This window comes from Barbus barbus, assembly GCF_936440315.1.
Source record: "Barbus barbus genome assembly, chromosome: 13".
Lineage (NCBI taxonomy): Eukaryota > Metazoa > Chordata > Actinopteri > Cypriniformes > Cyprinidae > Barbus > Barbus barbus.
In genome coordinates this window covers 23,630,608-23,652,013 of record NC_136741.1, presented here as the reverse complement: position 1 = coordinate 23,652,013, position 21,406 = coordinate 23,630,608, and the positions used below count along the sequence as shown (strand labels likewise).

The 21,406-nt window shown below is 39.6% G+C and overlaps 1 protein-coding gene and 1 pseudogene across 5 annotated transcripts in view; both read right to left on the bottom strand.

Annotated features, from left to right (window-relative positions):
- Positions 1-596: 596 nt before the first annotated feature.
- LOC306879511 (ciliogenesis and planar polarity effector 2-like) lies at positions 597-8,874 on the bottom strand (annotated as a pseudogene). Its single transcript has 6 exons — positions 8,769-8,874; positions 8,547-8,589; positions 8,083-8,195; positions 2,402-2,519; positions 1,830-1,966; positions 597-1,509 (listed from the first exon to the last, which is right to left on the bottom strand). The product of its transcript is annotated as a ciliogenesis and planar polarity effector 2-like (transcript).
- Positions 8,875-9,103: 229 nt separating this feature from the next.
- Positions 9,104-21,406, bottom strand: part of LOC306879376 (calcium-dependent secretion activator 1-like) — a 77,102-nt gene continuing 64,799 nt past the window's right edge. For all 4 annotated transcript variants that reach the window (XM_079432251.1, XM_079432252.1, XM_079432253.1 and 1 more), the window contains 11 exons: positions 19,851-20,007; positions 19,548-19,689; positions 18,400-18,561; positions 16,130-16,285; positions 15,851-15,998; positions 15,315-15,389; positions 15,129-15,212; positions 14,877-14,909; positions 14,665-14,772; positions 11,301-11,405; positions 9,104-10,427 (listed from right to left, as the gene is read on the bottom strand). In XM_079432251.1, the coding sequence (XP_079288377.1) occupies positions 10,251-10,427; positions 11,301-11,405; positions 14,665-14,772; positions 14,877-14,909; positions 15,129-15,212; positions 15,315-15,389; positions 15,851-15,998; positions 16,130-16,285; positions 18,400-18,561; positions 19,548-19,689; positions 19,851-20,007 (1,347 nt within the window). In that variant the 3' untranslated portion in view covers positions 9,104-10,250. The remainder of the gene's footprint in view (positions 10,428-11,300; positions 11,406-14,664; positions 14,773-14,876; positions 14,910-15,128; positions 15,213-15,314; positions 15,390-15,850; positions 15,999-16,129; positions 16,286-18,399; positions 18,562-19,547; positions 19,690-19,850; positions 20,008-21,406) is intronic.

The window sequence follows — 21,406 nt, the reverse complement described above, 5'->3', positions numbered from 1 at the left end:
GACAGAATTATTAACATCCAACAAGATGAATCTGTTCTCTCTCATATATGATACATTCTGCACATTGACATCATACATGCCTCACCCAAAACCCCAGAAGCAGCCACTGGTATAAAAGTAAGCATTGCACTGGTCTAAATAATTACACTGTGCAAATGAGCATCAAAACTCACCAATTACCAAGCAGACAAAATCGTTTTCAGTGAATTAAAGAGCTGGATTAAGTGCACTTATCTTTGTTTGCTCCAACCAAACAAATCTACAATGGCAAGCATTGATTCAAAGGTGAGATCTGCACTATGTTGTAGACTTTGAATTTGTTCTAACACAATGAACATATTACTATGAACTCAATAAGGAACTAACAATGAAAATCTGTTTTTCACAGGGGGAAATGTGGACTGTTGGAGATATGTATATATTCACAGTGAATGTAAGCGAGTTTGCACCAGAAGAAGTTATTGTAGCCTCCACCAATAATTCAATACAAGTCTGTGCAGAAAAGGTAAGCAAAATAACAGCAAGTTTTCTGTCAAATACTTTGTCTTTTAAAAAAAAATGAAGAGCATTTAATATATTTATTTATTTGTGTTTTTACACAGTATCTTACTCATTGTTATATTCATTGGTTCTGAAGTTCTTTTTTATTTAATTTCCATTTTCCCTCACTGATGAATCAGTTGGCATCAGATGGCACAATTGTGGACACCGTTTGTCAGAAGTGTCAGTTCCCGGCTGATGTGGATCCAATGTCAGTCACATCTTCTCTAGAGAAAGGTGGTTTGTTGAGCATTAAAGGCCAAAAGCACACAGCAAAATGCTTACCAATCATGGATTCATTCAAAGTGAAACCCTAATGCTAGGATGTATTTTTGAGCATTTTAGAAACTTTAATCTGTTTCCTTCTTTAAATTATAGTATTAAATCAATTGGCTTATTAAACAAAAACAAATGTTAACATTTTTATTCTTTTTTTTTTTTCATTTTGACAAATATATAATCTGAGGTTCATGAATATATGCACATAATACCTTTTTTGTTGTTGTTGCAACTGTCTTGAAACTACAAGCAAACTCATTTCATGACATTTTAATATTTTTGTTCACCATTTCTTGACTCACACATATTTGTCACTGACTGAAATGACTAATAAAATTATAGGCATTTAGAAACCGAAAAATAGTAAGTGGTATTTAGAGTGTTTCCATAGCAGCATATTCCATCCATGAATGACCAATCCATGTGAGATTGAACCACAATACACGTAAAAGCTATACAATGGTCTCTGAGTCAGTTCCTCTGAGAGCAGCCTGTGTGGAGATGGACACAGATGAAGCAGCCATACAGTCTTGTTGCCACAGGTTTTCTGCAAGGGCATTTAGGAGGGGTGCTACTTCACCAAGCCCCGCACTCACATCACCTCCAACTCTGAAGACCGGAAGACCCCAAACCTCTTGAAAATGTGTTACGTCGCTCTCTGTGACATCTGTGTGCATAAGTAAGTCAAATCTGCACTGTTAAGGGCCATGACAATGTCACATGGCAATACAACATTATGCTGTTACATCAGTGTAATTTGTTTTTAGTTTGTAAGTTTTTATTTTTATATTTTCCATTTTCATTTTTGTCAGTTTTATTATTTTTTTGTTTTTAAATATAGGCCTATCTATATAGTTTTAATTAATTTTTATTTCAGGTTTCAGTTTTATTTTAGTACATCAAATTAAACTAAGTAAAATAAGTTTAATATTTATTTTATTTCAAGTAACACATAAAACATACATACGAATATAATTGTCAAATAAATGCTCTCAACTGGTAAAGGATACTTGGTGCCAACGACCAATGTAACCACTCGATCCAAAGGTTCTGTGATCCGTGATATCTGATTTGAAAGATCATCAAAGGAGCCACGATCAGTGAAGGAGAAAAGGAAAAGGATGGCATCCACCTGTTCCTTACAGGACTAAAGAGAGAAAAATTACACCATTAAATATCATATTTTAATATGATACAGTGAAACAGAATTTGTGGGTTAAAGGGACAGTTCACACAAAAATTAAATTTACTCATCCTCAAGTTGTTCCAAACCTGTATGAGTTCCTTTATTCTGCGAAAGAAAAGAAATGATGAAGATATTTTAAAGAATGATGGAAACCAAAGTGCTTCTAGAACCCATTGACTTCAATAGTGTTTTTGGTCCATACTATGGAAGTCAATGGGGACTAGCAACTAGCAGTTTGGTTACCAACTTTCTTCAAAATATCTTATTTTATCTTCCACATTAGAAAGGAATTCATACAGGTTTGGAACAACATGAGGGTGCGTAAATTATGTTTTTTTGGGGGGTGAACTATCCCTGGGAATGTATGCAACTCTGTAATATGACGGAGATGCTCACCGGTAACATATGGTCAAATCTTCGTATTGCACTTTCCCCACAATCCCAAAGCGGAAAAACAACACACGGCCACTCTCCTTTAGTCTTACAGGCCAGAAGACCACTGTTGTCTCTATGCCTACAAGAATCACAGCGCTATGAAGCAATGACCACTTATGTTTTTTTTAGGGCCGGGACTCGATTAAAACAAATAATCTAATTAATTAGAGGCTTTGTAATTAATTAATCGAAATTAATCGCATTTTAATCACATAAATATTTGACCTGAGAACAGTGAGAAGTAAGTTTTTTCATATGGATTTTTAAATTTCCCATCCACAGGGCCAACCAAAGCGGTCTCATCAGCTTCTTTGTCCATGTTCACTGTGGTTTGTTTTTGTCTGAACGCTAGTTGGTGCTCCAGTATAATCGGTCCGCCGAAACTCATCCAGTGAGAAACGTTCCACGGTGCAAAAATAAGTGCGATTAAAATGCGTTAAAAAAATTTTACGCGTTATTTTTGTGTAATTAATTAATCTAAATTAACGCGTTAAAGTCCCGGCCCTAGTTTTTTTGTTAGTTTTTTTTAATTGATTGTATTAAATTAATACAGTGACATATCGTGAATGACGAATACACTGACACCTATCGGTGTGGATGTAATGAAGCAAACTTCAAAGCTGTTACTAATGCTATTGCATACATTCAAATAACATTAATATATTTGTCGTCATCCATCATTAATTTATTCTACAACTACATGCGTGTTATAATAGTGTTCCCCTTCAATTCGGTCACTCTACATTGCTATGAGAAATACATTTTCCTCTAATTCTACTGAAGCCTTATTGAATCACGCCAGTGATTCAATAAGGCGTTCAAGCGTGCGAAATATGAGCGGGAATCCCACTCTATATAAGGCAGTGCTTGTACGTCATCCATTCAGAATCTTTTTCTTCAGTCAACCTTCTACGAGAAGCAAGAAGCCTATCAACAAGATTACTCACCGTGATCTACACGCTGCAGCGGACACGCCTTCTCTTCCCCTGCTGTGTTCCGGTGAGCTTCGGAAACAAGGATGACTCGCAATTGCCTCTCCTGTGAGGAGCCAATCGAACTCTCTGATGGCCACGAATCACCATCTACCTCCTGCGCGTTCCTGCTCCTCCCCAGCGCAGCGCGCGGGAAGACCGCACGCCTCTTCTGCTGCTGTTTGGCACGAACAGGAACCGACGGTGAGGTCAAGACAACCATGGCTGAAATGCCATCAGGGCTCGAAGGGCCAGAGACCCCGCCCTGACAGAAACGGCAGACCACCGGCATCGAAGCCGTTCCTAATGCTGTCTCTCGGAGGAGGAAAGCTGCACCCAGCGCCAAAGACGAGCCACTGAAGAAGTCTGCTCGCTCCGCTGTGTGTGCTCACCACACCCCCCTACCTGTTGCGGGTGGCGAGAGCAATTGTCATGTTTGTGTTTTGACTGTTCCACTATGCAGTGCAATAAAGTTGAAAAACATACAAAACTCACCTCAATATCAGGGCAATTTGCCTCCTCTCACTCCCCCCTCTCCCCCATCACACACGTTCACACTCGTGTGGTATTAAACTCCCCGCCCCCCACCGGCGAATTATCCCTCACGGTACGCAGTCTGCCTCGCCCGCCGTCACAGTTCACAGAAGCGTGGCAGGCACTGCCAGGGGTATCAGAGTGGGTTATGAAATCAATAAAGAACGGCTACACGCTTCAGTTCTTCCGCAGACTGCCCCGTTTCAACGGTGTGTTAATGTCCACTGTACAGGATCAGAATGCCTCAGTTCTGCGAGAGGAAATACACAATCTTCTCGCAAAGCGCGCTGTAGAGGCAGTGCCCCTCACAGACTGCGAGAGCGGCTTCTACAGTCGTTATTTTTTGGTGCCAAAGAAAGACGGCAGACTCTGCCCAATCTTGGACCTGAGACCCCTGAATCGAGCACTTTTAAAGCGCTCCTTCAAAAAGATTACGCTGAGACAAATCCTCTCACATATCAGACCGGGAGATTGGTTTATCTCTGTGGATTTAAAGGATGCTTATTTTCACATTCAAGTAGCCCCCCGCCACAGGAGCTTCCTGAGATTTGCATTCGAGGGGATAGTGTACCAATTCACGGTCCTGCCCTTTGGTTTGTGTCTGGCCCCTCGTACGTTTACGAAATGCATGGACGCTACTCTCTCTCCTCTGAAGCAGAGCGGAATATGCATCTCGACGACTGGTTAGTCTTAGCTCAATCAGAGAGTGCGCTGCTCAGCGACAAACTCAAACTCCTCGCTCATATTCAGAGCTTAGGGCTGACTGTAAATATGCAAAAGAGCACGCTGGTACCGAGCCAGAACATCTCCTTTTTTGGAGTGGAACTGAACTCGATCAATATGCGAGCGCGTCTGTCGGAGGAGTGCTCACAAAAACTGATCAGCTCTCTCGCAGTCTTCAAATTAGGTCGTTCTTCCCTGCCAAAATGCTTTCAGAGGATGCGCGGCCAGATGGCTGCTGCCTCAACAGTGTGCAATCTAGGGCTCCTACATATGCGACCGCTTCAGCTCTGGCTAAAGAGCCGGGTGCCACAGAATGCATGGCGCACGGGCACCTTGCGCATCAAAGGGATGCGCGAATGTTTGCATATGCTGACCCCTTGGCGCAATATGACTCTGTATCGCCGGGGTGTTCGTATTGGCCAAGTGATCAGGAGAAAGAATGTTACGACAGATGCATCGAGCACGGGCTGGGGAGCCGTATGCGATGGTAGATCAGCCTTCGGGACATGGTCAGAAACGGAGAAGTCATGGCACATAAACTGTCTGGAGCTCCGTGCTGTACACCTAGCGCTCGAGTGCTTTCTCCCAGACATTCTTCACCGTCACATTCTCATCAGGACGGACAGCATGACAGTGGCAGCGCTTATAAATCACCAAGGCGGTGTGAACTTGCGGCCACTGCTGCGGCTGGCGAGAGACCTCCTTCTGTGGGCAGATCGACACCTCCTCTCCATCCCGGCAGTACATGTCCCTGGACTCCTGAACTACGGCGTGGATTTACTGTTGAGGGGCAGGGTAATCCACGGGGAGTGGAGATTACACCCTCTGACAGTCAAAATTATTTGGAGTGTATTCGGCAGGGTGGAGGTGGACCTCTTCGCATCAGTGGAGAATACTCACTGCCCGCTGTTTTATTCACTGACACACTCTCCCCTGGGAGTGGATGCACTAGCTCACAGCTGGCCGAAAGTACGCAACTATGCCTTTCCTCCAGTGAAACTTCTGCCTCGCGTGCTTTGCAAAATCAGAGAGGAAAAGGAATCTGTTCTGTTAGTGGCACCGAAATGGCCCAATCAGCCGTGGTTCCCAGAACTGGTGGAGATGCTGGTAGCCCCCCCGTGGACTATCCCACTGAAGAGAGACCTCCTCTCTCAAGCACAAGGAACGATATGGCACCCAAATCCGGAGTTATGGAGCCTTCATGTCTGGCCGCTTGACGGAGCTTGCCAGTAACAGATGCACTTCCTCAGCGCATGTTGAACATTATCTCTGAGGCTAGGGCTCCTTCCACGAGGCATCTTTACACACATAAATGGAAAAATGTTTCAAGTTGGTGCATATCACATGGCGCAGACCCAATCAACTGCCCAATACCAATTCAAGATTTTTATTCGTCACATACACGATTATACAGAGTATAACCAGCAGTGAAATGTAAGTCAGGTCCGCTCCAAGGACAGTGCAATTGTATAAACAAATATTAAGAAAAAGAAAAAGTAGAAAAAATAAAAATAATAAAATCAAAGATAAAAAAAATATAAATATAAATGTGCAGGTCAGTATGTTGTTGACATAAACAGTAATATAACAGGAATGTGCAAAAAAGTTGTACATTGTATTTAAATAGCAGCACATGAGGTAGAAAAAATTATGAATAGCTTATTGATATTGTGATATTTAAATGGTTTATATGGTTAATATTTAAAGTGATGTTATGACACAGAGTTTAGGAGCCTGATGGCCTGGGGGAAGAAGCTCCTCCTAAGTCTCTCAGTTTTTTCCATCAGGCTACGGAAGCGCTTACCAGATGGAAGCAAAGTGAATAGTCGGTTACCAGGGTGATTTGAGTCCTTGATCATTTTGACAGCTCTACTTTTGCAGCGTTTGAGGTAGATGTCCTGCAGAGAGGGGAGAGCAGACCATGAGATGCGCTCAGCTAAGCGCACAACTCTCTGTAGTGCTTTGCAGTCCTGATTTGAGCGGTTTCCATACCACACTGAGATGCACTGAGTCAATACACTTTCTATGGTCCCTGAATAGAAAGTTTTCAGGATTGCTGGTGAGACCCTGAATTTCCTCAGCTGTCGCAGATGGTACAGTCTTTGCCTGGCTTTCTTAACCTGTGTTTGGATGTGTGTAGTCCAAGTCAGGTTCTCAGAGATGTTTACACCGAGGTACTTGAAGCTACTCATCCTCTCCACAGGGGTCCTACTGATCATAAGAGGAGTGTAGGGCTGCTGCTGTCTCTTCCTAAAGTCCATGATCAGCTCTTTAGTTTTACTCACATTCAGAGAGAGACAGTTGTCCTGGCACCATGATGTGAGTCTCTCTACCTCATCCAAGTATGCGGTCTCATCGTTGTTGGAGATGAGGCCCAGAACCACAGTATCATCAGCGAATTTGATAATAGATGTGGAGCTGTGAGAGGACACGCAGTCATGCGTGTAGAGAGAGTAGAGCAGGGGACTCAGGACACAGCCCTGTGGGGCTCCTACGTTCATGGTGATGGAGTTTGAGGTGAACTGGCCAACTTTCACCACTTGAGGTCTGCCGGTGAGGAAGTTTTGAATCCAGTCACAGAGTGAGGAGTTTAGGCCGAGGTCTGTGAGTTTAGAAGCCAGCTTGATGGGGACTATAGTGTTGAAAGTGTGTGAGGGAAGAGTGGAGGACGTGAGAGATGGCATAGCGTTTGCGGCACTATCTTATGTGCGCTGTTTTATCAGTACTTTCACTTTCAAAATCGATCGCGTTCAACAAGGAGGAGGGAGGATGGAAAGTGGTGGGGCACAGTAATTGGCGCCGGCCCTGAGTCGAGCCAGGTTCCATCGCTGTGACACGGCGGGATTTTATACATTCCCATAGCAATGTAGAGTGACCAAATTGAAGGGGAATGCTCTCGGTTACTCATGTAACCTCGGTTCCCCGAAATGAGGGAACAAGACATTGCTCTTATTGCTGTGTTACCGAGCTCAGGATCTTAGAATGCAAGTTGCTTCAGTCAAAGATTCTGAATGGATGACGTACAAGCACTGCCTTATATAGAGTGGGATTCCTGCTCATATTTTGCAGCTTGAAAGCCATTGGCCAGTTTCACTGGTATGATTCAATAAGGCTTCAGTAGTATTCGAGGAAAATGTATTTCCCATAGCAATGTCTCGTTCCCTCATTTCGGGGAACCGATGTTACGTGGCTGGTCATGCTTTCTCAAGGCCGTCATGAGAAGTCGACACGCCCCATGTTGAATAGAATCGCTTATTTTTATTGGTTACTGACATGACTGGAGTCTTCAGCTCTCAAATGTTTTTCAAACGTATTCATTAAAAGTAGCCTACTATAAAATGTCTACAGGAGACAATCTTTTTACAATAAAAATGTACTTAGTTTATTTTAAACGTGTGGTTTGTTTAACGTTACCTGTGGTCTCATAGTGCATTTTGGGGAGATCGAGGCCAGCGAGACGGGCAGCAAGAGCGCTTTTGCCGACACCAGTTTTCCCCGAGATAAAGAGCTTGTAGCGAACGATATCCACATTAATTTGAGTGAGTGAAGTGACATTCAGCCGTATGGTGACCCATACTCGGAATTCGTGCTCTGCATTTAACCCATCACGCGTGCACACACACAGCAGTGAACACACACACACACCGTGAACATACACCCGGAGCAGTGGGCAGCCATTTTTATGCTGCAGCGCCCGGGGAGCAGTTGGGGGTTCGGTGCCTTGCTCAAGGGCACCTCAGTCGTGGTATTGAGGGTGGAGAGAGCGCTGGACATTCACTCCCCCCACCTACAATTCCTGCCGGCCGGAGACTCGAACCCGCAACCTTTGGATCACGAGTCCAACTCTCTAACCATTAGGCCACGACTTCCCCGGCCACGACTTCCCCATTTGAGGAGGCATCACTGGCGCTTCCAAGAGCCCTTCATAGTAAGTTATATAAAAAACAATTAGTTCTATAAACAGTCACTGAGCATTTTATATGTTGGCTGTAACAAACACTTATTTTTGTTGTTCTTTTATTAAACAAAACAAGAAATACCTGACTAGTAAGGTAAGAAACATGATGCCTAACTGCTGTATCCATGGTGATCATTCTTACCAAACTTTCGCCGTCTCTTCTTATGCAGTAACCTGCTGAAAAACTCCCTGCTGTTTGGACAGCGGTGCCAATCCGACACGATTATGGATCCAGGTGGGACAGACATTTTAATTTAGCGAAATCATTTATGTGATATAGCGAACGTGAAGCCTACTAGGTTAAACGTCAAGATGAAATACGTCAAAATAAAAGTCCACTACGAAAGGTCTAAAATTATGCAACTCCAATGAAGTAACATATATATATATATATATAATTTTGTTTTTATTATCATTTTTTTTAATGATGGGGGTCACTGAATAAACATTCTGAATGAAGACAAAGAAACAAAATCTACAGGTAGCCTATGTTAGTACATCATGTTATCTTTATTGAGAGGCCACAGCTCTTGCATATTACAACTGTTGGCTTTGATAAGGCAAACGCAAGAATGAATCCACCAGCTAATTGACACAGAAAAACAAAAAAAGCTTTTGGAGAAGGTGGATCCCACAGGCATGCAGCAATGGCTCAGAATGCAATGTACAGCATAATATATACAAAAACAATAGTGAGACCCCAAAAATGGCACATAGCAGTTTCAACAGATTTACTAACATAAAGAGAATGACTTTAATTGGACATAAACACTTAAAAAAGAGAGATAGAGAGAGATCCACTGTAAAAGTGAAACTGAACCAAAAAATATAGCCATTTTTGTTGTCATTTCTGACATCTAATTAAAAGACGTCTCCAATGAGATATCAAAATGGAGGTATGGCGATATTGCATTTCTAGAATACCAATTCATTTTCATTTTAAGATGCCTGTGAGACAATGCCTAGTTGGATATTTGCGACATAGGGCCACAGAGCCTCGGCACAAATAAGGAAAAAGTACAATGGAAGTGTGCAGACACAGAAGACATTTACAGTTAACAGTTTTGAACTTAAATACAGAGATTCATTTTTAGTTTTGAAGCAGTTGGCATCCACTTTAAAAACAGACAAGACAAAGAAAAGGGTCCATACACTCATCTTCACAACAATGTACCATTAATGTATGTAAGAGTACGTCAAAGAAGCGCCATATATGTTATCGCATTGGACAGGGACACACCTAATAATCTCACTCGACATTATCAAACAAATGGTACTCCATATTGCTTAGGAACACAGAAACAAATTCCTCAAATAAATGAGTTGAAAAATTGGTGCTAGTTTGTTGTTCTTTATTATGTTATGATACAGCTAAAATTGCCAATCATGGTCTTTGCAACGTTCTTTTGACTCTTTAGTACAATTCTTTGATTTTTATTGTTTTTTAACTTCCTTTGTGGGCAATTCGAGCTGATGGGGGGAGATCCTAGAGTGGCTAACTGGGTAATCAGAGTTGATACATGCATCTTACGTTATCAGGCTAAGTTTAAAGTGTTGGGGTAGGGTAGGGTTGGATAGACGGGTCGGGTTCAGGTTGGTGGGTGGCACCGGAAGGCTCGATGCTCTAATCGTCCTCTTCATCTTCCTCATCGCTGTCCTTCATCGAGATGCCCTGCATGCCCCCCTCTCTGACAGAGGCAGTGGCTTCCTCCAGGGTCAGCCGGTTCCGTACCGTATCGTACCCCTTGCTGTTCAGTGTAGAGTCAAGAACGCCTTGCAGCCTAAAATCTCGGTACTTCTTCTACAAGAATGGGAGATATCAGCAGGCATTATACACACTATCAGACTTCTTTTCCCCTGAATGTTAAAGCTAAATATCTGTCAAACAAGGCCAGAAAAATAGCAAGACTAGGTATGCAAGCTATTACAGTTCTGGACAGTACAGATAAATAGCTGATATTAAAATTCTATACTATTTTGTCCCAATTAATTACAATGGTAGCCAAAAGTTTGGAATAATTCAGATTTTTTTTGTGTTTTTGAGAGATGTCTCTTATGCTCACCAAGGCTGCATTTATTTATGTAAAAACAGTAATATTATTAAATTTCAAATAACTCAATTCTCTTCTGAATAGATTTTAAAATGTAATTCTTGTGATGGCAAAGCTGAATTTTCAGCAGCCATTAGTTCAGTCTTTAGTGTTACATAATCCTTCAGAAATTGTTCTAATATGCTTATTTAGTGCTCAAATTATTCATAATGGTTCTTATAATTATTAATGTTGAGATCAGTTTTTGCTGCTTAATATTTATTTTGTGGAAACGGTGATACATTTGTTTCAGGGTTCTTTGATGAATAGAAAGTTTGTGAACAGCATTTATCATGAAAGCGAGTGTTAGATTACATAAATATAAATTAAATATAATTCACATATAAGAATATGGGAAATGAACATGCATACTTTAATATCTAATATATATAACAGCAAATACCCAACAGACCAATACTGATGAATTAAAGAAACTCAATATGGTACCAATTTTGTGCATCCCTAAGCAAGGTCTAAATCGTAGACTGGAATATAGAACAAGACAGTGTGGTTTTACCTAGACTACAATCATACCACTATAGCTTCAGAGCATAAGCACTTCCATGTAAGTTAGAAAGAAATACCTTTACAATCCTGATGAGGATTTTGAGTTGATAGACATGAAGCTGTTGGTCCATGCGTTCAGTCAGCCAGGTCGCCAGCAGATTCATAGTGGCTGTATACCATTGCTGCAAAGCACAAAAACACAGCATTCTCCAGCAAAACACAGACAGACAAACAAACAAATGCAAGAGACCAGCATGTGTAGACATAAATAAGGACATACAGTAACAGCCACACACAAGTAAACCCACAACACACGTATTCATTTACACACACAACTGATACCAACATTTATACAGTCACACCCTCCCTTAAAACCAAGGTTAGTCAGACAAAAATTAATTCAAGAGCCAGAAGTATGACCATCTGAAGAAAAAAAAAATCATGCATTAGGAAATTGCATAATTAATAAAACAAACACTTAATAAGCCCTACATTTACAGCTTAGCCTGTAACCTAAGGTTCAAACAACTTAATACAAATCTGGTTATCTGAAATAAGCTTGAACAAAGCCCTATTGTAATCAAGTCTTTAGCTTTTGAAAAACTGAACAGATTAAATGCAATGCTTCCCCCTGCCCCTTCACCATTAATCATGCTGAATGTTATAAAACAGCACTTGTGCATGAATGACTGTGAACTTTAAGGTTTAAAAAGCCCCACTGAACCCAAAAGCATACTCTAAAGAACCCAAGATGCAAACAAAATGAGTGCAGTCACAATCAGAATTCTCAGAAACAAACTCATAAAACGTAAGAATACGGCAGGCACAGGAGTGTTGTACTGTTATCTTAAACCATATCTACATTATGAAAATCTCAGATTCATGCATATTCATTTGCCTAAATGCTTGTAGTTAAAAGAGAACAGCACATGTGTGGTTCAATGAATGATGTAAACTATCAGCTAGAAGAGGAAGTGCTGTATCCTATGTGCACAAATCAATCTGAAGAGTTTTGAAGTGGGCTATTATCAGTTCTCAAGAGGTACAAATAGCCTTTACCATTTAGCCAATCCTTTTATATGTATATATAATTATATTACACATATGATTTCTTATTATTTGATATGTGATTATGTGAATTAAATCAAATTTCTTGTTGTATTAGGGTCATCCGATGGTTTGATCTGCGATTTCTCTTTACATCTGTCCACTTCAAAGAGGTGGCCGTTCAGAGCGTGCAGTGCATGCAGAGAGTGCAGGTGAGTGTACAGGGCAGAGAGCTGTGTGTGTGTGCATGAGGTGGGATTTTTAGGAGGTGGGTCATGCTAGAAAATGTACACAGGAAGATTATTTGATTAGAACTCATGCCACTCGACAGAATGTGATCAAACAGCTGGACATTTAGAGATAAGTTCCACTTTGTCCAAGTAGGAATGCAGAATGAGTCGGGATGCTGTCTTTGGGTTAGGATAACGTGAGTACAAAGTGTTAAGAGAGGGAGAATGTAATGAAAATGACAACAGACGTACAGAAATGTAGTCGCATGCAACCAAAATCTGTAAAACAAGTTGCATAATACAACAAAATCACCACGGTTCCCGGTTCAGAGACTACATGATGCTGGAAGAGAGATATTCAGCTTGGAAAATGGAGAGCTTCAGATCCCATTGATATTCTGGTCCCAAGATATGTTTTTTTTTTTTTGCCTATTTTATGCATTTACAAAAGTAATAACTTTCCTCAAGACGCAGTGAAACGAGTTACACACTAAGATGTAAAACTTTCAGTTAGTGGTTTGTTCATATATCTAATCTTGAATTAGCAAGTAAAAGTGACTAATCAGTCCCGTTAATTGTTTTTGACCCACAGCCCTCAGCTGAATATGCCTTTTGACACCTGACCTCATAAGACCACACTGACTGAACCTTACAAATTTCCTCAATTTCAGTCTATTTGATGCAGCTGTGCAAGCAAGAATTCAGTTAAACAAACAGTGAATCAATACAATCAGAATCAGCTGCTATTCTTTAATTTGCCAATCAACAGTCATTATATGGCAGCTGCCACCCTAAATTTTACAATTTTAATAATTGCTTTTGATTTCATGCCTCTGAGCCTTTCACTGATGGTGATTAGTTTGGACAGAATTCTTGAGAAGACATTTTTATAGGGATAGACTGAAACTATAGAGCAAAAACAGGAGGAGTCATGTCAGATTCACTGTGGGTCTTTGAGGTTGGATGTTAAATGCATTATTACTAATTTAGTGTGGAGAAAAAAAATAATGCACATTACAAGCACTGAATTTTAAATAAAATAATAAAGGCAGATCCATGCATAAGATGTGTGTCACAAATGTTCCAAACACAAGCAAGTAAAGCTGCAAAAAGTTACGGAATAGACTTCCTAACAGTTAAACAGACACTCACACACCCACACTTTTTCCCACAATATTCTGATACATTAAACTTATTACAGAATGGTATGACACACAACTAAATATTAACGCACACACACTTATATTTATACAGGAAACAAAATACAGAAAATTAAATAAAAATGCTGACAAACCCTCACGCGCACACACACACACACACACACACACATATTTGTATCCAAAACAACCACTGGTCCACACATCTGTTACATTCTTATTAAAATATGTAAACACACATGCTATTGTGTAACGAAGACACATGTTCACACAATCACAAAGGATTATTTTTCTAAATCGAACAGTGCTCTCTTATACCCTATGTCAGTTGGTATTTAAAAATTAGGGCTGTCAATCGCTCACAAATTTTAATCAAATTACATGCATATCAATATTAATATCAAAATACAAAGTGAAATAAAGTGTAATTTTATGAAAAGCGGTGAGGTATTGAAAGTTGCAAAATATATAAAACCGATACTATAAGCTTAAATTGCTTTGATGGTTTGAAAATTTTAATTTTTTATAATGTATTGAGTAAAATCGGTCCTCTAATTTCTGTGTGCTGATTTGGTGTCAGGGATTTGGAAGTATTTAAAAATAATAATTGTGTTACGTCACACTTTTCAGGCCAAAATAAAACCAACTCTTTTGAGAGCACTGTCTTATAAATAATCCACTTGGTGACACTTTGCCTCTTAAACAAGAATCTGCTGTGAGCATAAAGTCCAACGCACATTAGTTAACACAACACCAGAGCACAAAGGTCCAATGCATCGTGGCTAATGAAACACCAGAGCACAGAGAGCTGGAACAGGAAGTCACAGCAATGAGACATTAGGGAGCCGACTGAAAGCTTCAGGTCATGATTGGCCTTATGTGTCTGGATTTAAGGTCTCCAGGTTTGGCACTCAAAATGTGACTTATCCCTCGTATGCCCCATTGTTTTGCCACATTTTGGATGGGCCCTCCTTTGTTAGGCACGGAGGTTACGGCATCTTACTTACATCAAATAATCTCTCTATATACACCTCCTCATTGACCTTATCTCTCAGAATGTCCTGAGAGTGACGGACAAAGGTCACATAGCCATCCGCAACGTCCATCCCTGGTTTCTGTGGAAGAGGGAAACCAGAAACAGAAAATGTTAGTTTTGTATGAAATAGATTTGAATAAAGAAGGAATATTAGGGAAAGCATGTTGAATTTTTAATACTCACAGGGACATCCACATATTTTGATGCTGCTTTCACCTGAAATGAATAAAAAGTTTGAATCAAGCAAATCTGAGTAAAATCATTCTCCTTTTAAATATGTTAAATATATGTTTAACTCCCAAAGTAATTTTCAATGCACAGTAAAACTTAGCACTACAAAAATGACAAGATTAAGTGCAAATTACATAAAAATGTGCACCTTTACAAATCCAGCATGGTTTCATACTAGAATTGGAAATAGGAGATAATTCTTACCGTGAAGGAGAGGAAGGAGGAGAAGAGAGTTCCCTCATCATACCTGGAGATCTTGGCAAGTACGCTCTCCAGAATGGCCACAAACTGTTCAGGTGGCACAAAACCAATAACTAAATGACAAATAATTCAACAAGAGTTATACCAATACAGTACTTCCTTGATGTCAACCATTTTCTCAAAACGTACCTTTGCCACCAAAAGGGAAATCATGTCTTTTACACTCTCTTCAATGAGCTCATCGATTTGAGAGTGGTACTGTTTCTAAAAGGTAAAGACAGATTTAAATACTTAGACAAACTTATACAGTGGATATATAAAGGCAGAGAACTCAACCGTAGCTGTTTAAACCGAAGATAAATCCATACAGAAATAGAAAGCATGGCCAAATTCACATTGAAAAAAGTTGCAGTTGCCTATGCAACCAAATTCATGCTTGTATGCCATTAAAATACACTGATTTATCCATTAAAACAGGCATCCTTGAAAAATGAAATAAAATAATGTCTTTGACCAAACATGAAATTGTACTTAATGGGGACGTTATTATTTTTCTCATAATTTTGTATTAACATATATTTCTGTGAAAGTATTCTCACAAACATTTGCATAATGTTATTAAATCCCAAATGTATTAAGTTTCTGGGTCTCCTGAGGATGATGTGAAAGTTCCAGTATAGATCAAGCTTTTGTCTATCACAACAGTCAGAAGTTTTGCCAATTACCTCCTGGCCCAATTCCATGGCACATAGTTTAGCAGACTGGTCCTTGGCATCCACCATCACATTGAACATGGTGCATAAGGACAGTGGGATGCGGAAATCTGTGGAACGGGTGCTTTTGGCCAGCTTAGATTCTAACGCTGCCTTGGTGCTGTTGACCAGCAAAGGGTGTGAAGTAAATGAGTCATCTTGCATGAAATCTCATTCATACTTCAAAGACATACTTTAAAATTTTCATGTATACCATCAATTGTTTTTTTTTTACTAGAGATACTATTTTACCGTTTAACGCTGGTCTCAATCATGTCACTTGACATGAGCTTCATACGGTTATCCAGATGTTTGGCAAACTCTTCTTCTGGCCAATGTAGGTCCCTGATGAAGGTCTGTAGGGCATCCAACTTCCAGAACAAATCTTCTGATGTTCCCGAGCCATTGCTGCCAGATATAGTAAGATATGAGAGGTCAAAAGTCCCAGATATTCAGGAATTAAGGAAGATGCAGAGTATCTAAGACTTTAAGATTGCTTTATTTTAACCATACACCAACTGGCGCTCCCAAAATTTGACCCTCAGAACTGGAATGTTTAATTTAAAGGGAATGTAACCACACAATCAGTGCATGGCTAAATAAAAGACAGGTGTGTTTGCAAAACACATCAATAACCTCGCATTGTTGCTTGGTTATTATCCTTATAGGACTGACCTGAATTCATGCATACTTTGCTCTGTCAATTTACTCTAAAGGAAAAGGGTCTGGGAATGTCATGGTGAGAGAAGGCTTGCACAGATACCGTTGCAAACTAACAGATGCTAAGCAAGATGGCGCTTTAATATGAAGCCAATACTCTTAATGACATCTGTTACCTAGTTGGAGAATCAATACTTTCTTAGAGTTAGTGTTTAATGTTAAAGACGACTCTATGTGCAATGTGATTCTTAAAGGGATTTAGTTCAGCATAAATGAAAATTCTGTATAATTTACTCACCCTTATATCATTCAAAACCTGACTTCCACCTTTCTTCTTTGGAACACACATACCGCACAAAGATATTTTGAAGAATACTTTTGTCCATAAAATTAAAGTCAATGGGGTCCAAAAAGGTGTTTGGAGATGTTTTTCAAAAAACTTTTTTTTTTTTTTTTTGTTCCACAGAAGATTTGGAATGACATGATGTGAGTAAATGATTTTACACCTTTGGGTGAACTGTATGTTTAAGCCAAAATATTAAAGTTGGTAAAGGGCAAGGTCCAGTGACAAAAATGGAGGAAAGATCAAGCTCTCTCTCATCACCCATTCCCACTGAGACTAAAGGAGCTCCTGAGGTCAAAACACACCATGCAGTCGACTCTGAGGACGCTGCCATCCTGAGTAGAAAGATGTGTCATAAGGGCCAGGGTTAAAGAGTTAAAACATAAGAGTGAATTATGTTTTATGGGGACTGCTGCAATCTTGGAATTGGTTATATTCAAGACCAAGTAGACCTGCTTGAAATTCCTTATTGAAATGGATATGATTCGGTGATCTTATAAATGTGATGTTGTTCTACTCTATTTGTTGAAATAGAAGCCCACTCTGATGCTTGAACTCTTTGGGTGTTAGTTTCTACTGCCTTGGATGCCAGCTACACTGAAGTAATATCTACTTCAGAGCATCAGCTACCAACGCAATGACAGAGCTACGACCAGGCAGGGAGTTGCACCAACCCACACCCACTGGTAACTTCCACACGAAACAAACCCAATGTCCCTTCATGTTTAGACCACCTTTTTGTCTCAGCTATCCTCCAGAATAATTTTTCTTACCATTGATATTCTAATGCTTATACCAGCTCTTTTTTAATACCAACAAACCCTAATGTCCTAATTCATGCAGGCACTTATAGAAAGCACTTGCAAAAGATATTTAACATATCTAAATATTTAAAACAGAATTGCTTAGGATACAAACACTAAAGGAACTTTTTGAAATGACTAAATACTGAGAAAAACAGATATGAGGAGATAACTTTCAAATTAAAACAAAACTTGTTTTTCGAAAAGTTGTTTTAGTCCATAATTAGTGTTTTATGGTTTTAGTCCAAAATTATTTGCAATGTGTGTTAACTTTAAGGCCATCTACTTGTTAGTTTGTATGATAGAATTGTATTTGAATACAAAGCATTGGCTTGGCTGTAGGTTTGGGTTGCAATCCAGATCTCACCACCTCAGTCTAACCTCAATGGCATGCACATTGAGGAAAATGAGGAGCTTTTCAGTTCTCATTTCAAATAACAGATCACATGAGCCTGTCTGGAACCCTTTGCAGGCTACTTGACATGAGAATGATTCTAGAGGCAAGTCATCTTGCCCTGTAGGTATTGTATATCCAATACAAAGAACACGGAAAGTCTGCTATAGCCATAATTTAAATGTCTTTTAACTATTGACAAGTTTAGCAAACATCTTGCAATTCAACGATACTTAACGGTAAGTTAACTAACCCCAAACATTTTCATGCCAAGAAGACTTTTGAATGCATCAGATCTCAGGTAAATGCATTGAATACACACTCAGAGTCATATATAGCAGCCATCCAGGACGGAGTGGAAAAGCTAGGCATTTGTGGAAGGTTAACAGATAGTCCTGCTACTGGCACGGGAAGATTTGGTACTTTGGGAATTTGGAGGTTCACATTTGGTAGATTCACATTGGGCAGATTACTTGTTAAACTCCTGCAGAAACAGACAAAAAAAGAAACAAAAAAATCCATAACAGTGGCAGTGTGGAATGCTGCAAATAAGCAATGTAAGACATACAGTACAAAAAAGAGAAACTGAGAAATGGAAAAGACCATCTTCACACATAAAGAGCAGACACATAAAAACTGGTCATTAAATGTAGGGAGGGAATCTACAGCACATTTAAACAGAAGACCTGAGTAAAAAGAAACTTGTGGTCAATAATATCGACAACAGCACACTTATATAAAAAGGCAGTAAAAGCAGAATTTTTCCACAGCAAGAACAAATAGCAGCTCCAAAGATCTGAGGACGGTAGTGAGATTTTAGACATTCAAACAGACAACAAACAAATGAGGAAAACCATACTGACATACAATTCTCAAGGGGCATACGCTTAATTGACAAGAGTATTCTGTTAGGCTTGAAATATTTGGGTAGGCGGTCTCTTTTCTAAAGATAGCAAGTTATCTAAATATTGTTATCTGTTCGCTGGGAACTGGTTTGAAATCATTAAAATCAACATGCAAACCAAAATCAAGCATGACAGAACAATTGATTAGGACATAAAAAGCATTCTGTTTAAAGCGCACAATATGAGGGTTAGTTCACAAAAAATGGATGGAAAACTGCAAGACACTGACTGAAGTCTATCCTGATAGATTGTAGACTTGGTGAACTTCCTCTGATGTTTGGCAGCTTTCTCACGTAAGGCATGGTTAAAGAGGTCACTCTACTTAAAAAATGAAATGTTTCGCAATGACGTAAACAAACTTGTTTCAGACTTTACCTGAGAAATCTAATTGGATGCTAAGCAGTTTAATTTAATTAGCTGAATAGTTTTGCAGAGGATATGCCTGTCCCTGCAATCTCACATATATATATACAAGTTGTTTTTTAGATAAATTTTGTGATGTTTTTGTCCTGAAAGGCCCTGGCTCCCGATCACCGCACACATTGTTGAGGTAGTGGTGTCTTACTTTACAGGCTCCCATGACTCCCGCTCAAATCCCCTGTGAATAGACTGAGCGATGGAGGATTCCATAAGATCCACATATCGCACCACAAGAGGGGCGTACAGGTCCTGGAGATGTTTGTGGAACTTTCCATTACACAGGTGATCTGTAAAAACAGAAAAAATTGTAGGTAATTTAAAAATAGTAAGTAACATGCCCAACTTTTCAATTATAATCACTTAATTAGAATGATAATATATTTCAGTCATTTTTGAGAAATGACAATACTATCAGAACTGTTAACCAAATTTAGCAAGAAGTGCTTACAGTCGGTACGGAGGAAATCGTTTAGAAGCTGAAAGAGCGGGAAACTGTCCCAGCTCTCGGGAGACTGGATCTCAAGAGCAGCATCCATATCAACTCCATAGAGCGACAGGAAGTTCTCGGCGTGCTCCACCATCAGGTCTGACCACCATGCAAAGGCCTTGATAGTCCAGTAAAGGAAAAAAGAATGAAAAAAGAAGCAGAGAGTTAGAAAATCACAAGTGTATTGGGTAATCTCAGGCAAGAAAAAGTTTGTAAACTGATTAAGTGTCTGCCATAAGGTATTTCACATATTCACTATGCAAATCTGCTTCTAAAGTAATGGCTCTTCATTTGACTAGCAAGAGTTCAAATGAAGAGAAGTAAGAGTTTTTGGTCTGAATGGTTCATATTTTGCTTCAGCATTATAGAGGTCATTATGTTGATTAACTAAATAGATAAGGCTTTTAAGTAACCAGTTTACAAGGGTTATGGTGATCAGTTTACCATTATGGACTTTAAAACTTACATTAGACCATTTATAAATTTGCAACACAGAAAATTCTGCTATGTATGTATATATATATATATATCTTCCAAAACAATGTCTAAATATTGTGAAAATCATTTCACCATAAGAAATTTATGAATCTTCTATAAAAGTTTGCATAGCTTAAGAATTCCAAGGCCCTCGAAATAAATATTTTAATCCAAATAAGAGAAAAAAACTAAAACTCCTTTAATAAGAGGGCCTGACATTCAAGTCTAAAAAATAACAATACACCATAAATCTTGTGTTGCAAATGTGTGCATATTTGTGACCAGCGGTCATTTTTCCTATATCAGGTTAATTCCCAGTGGAGTCAAGATGCCAGAGGAGGTGCAGTTCTCATGCAAGTGAGGTAGAAATCCCTGCATGCTTTTGCCCTCCAAATGGAAGATGTTCAACCGTTCACGTCACTGCATCCCTACCCTTGGGATGGAGATGTGTCTTGTGATCATGCAACATTGCCGTCCCTGATACGCCAAAGACTGCAAGCAAGCAGCAGACTTCTTTACTTGGCAATGCATATGGTTTGCCTGAATATTTCTTCTTTAATCTCTCAAAGTGACCATAAATTTTGGCCCTGTAGAGGGGTATTGTGCAGGAGTTTCTTAGATCAATCAGACTTGCTTGCAGTCTTGGCATAAAACACTTCTTGTAATTAAAACAACCGACCAGTGATAAACCCATTCAGGGAACTGATCAGCCTTTTTAAGAGGCGTAATCCTTCCCTTTGCTTGCATGCTCTGTCCTTTTTTACCCCTCTAAACCCACAGCTTCAAATAGCCCCAAAATATTTCCCCCAAATCCATTCTGCTACATAGGGATAGCAAGCTCTAAGACCAGACTTACCAAAGAACTTACCTGCAGGCTTCATAATTAATACTTGAAAACCTACATTGGTCATAATGTGGGGACCAACAAATATAGCATTTGCTAGTGTAGCAGGGCAATGCATATGGCTGAGCTTAACCAGACAGACAAGTAGAAAGTGGGGTAGAGAGCGATAAGAGATACCAAATCCAAGCAACCCATG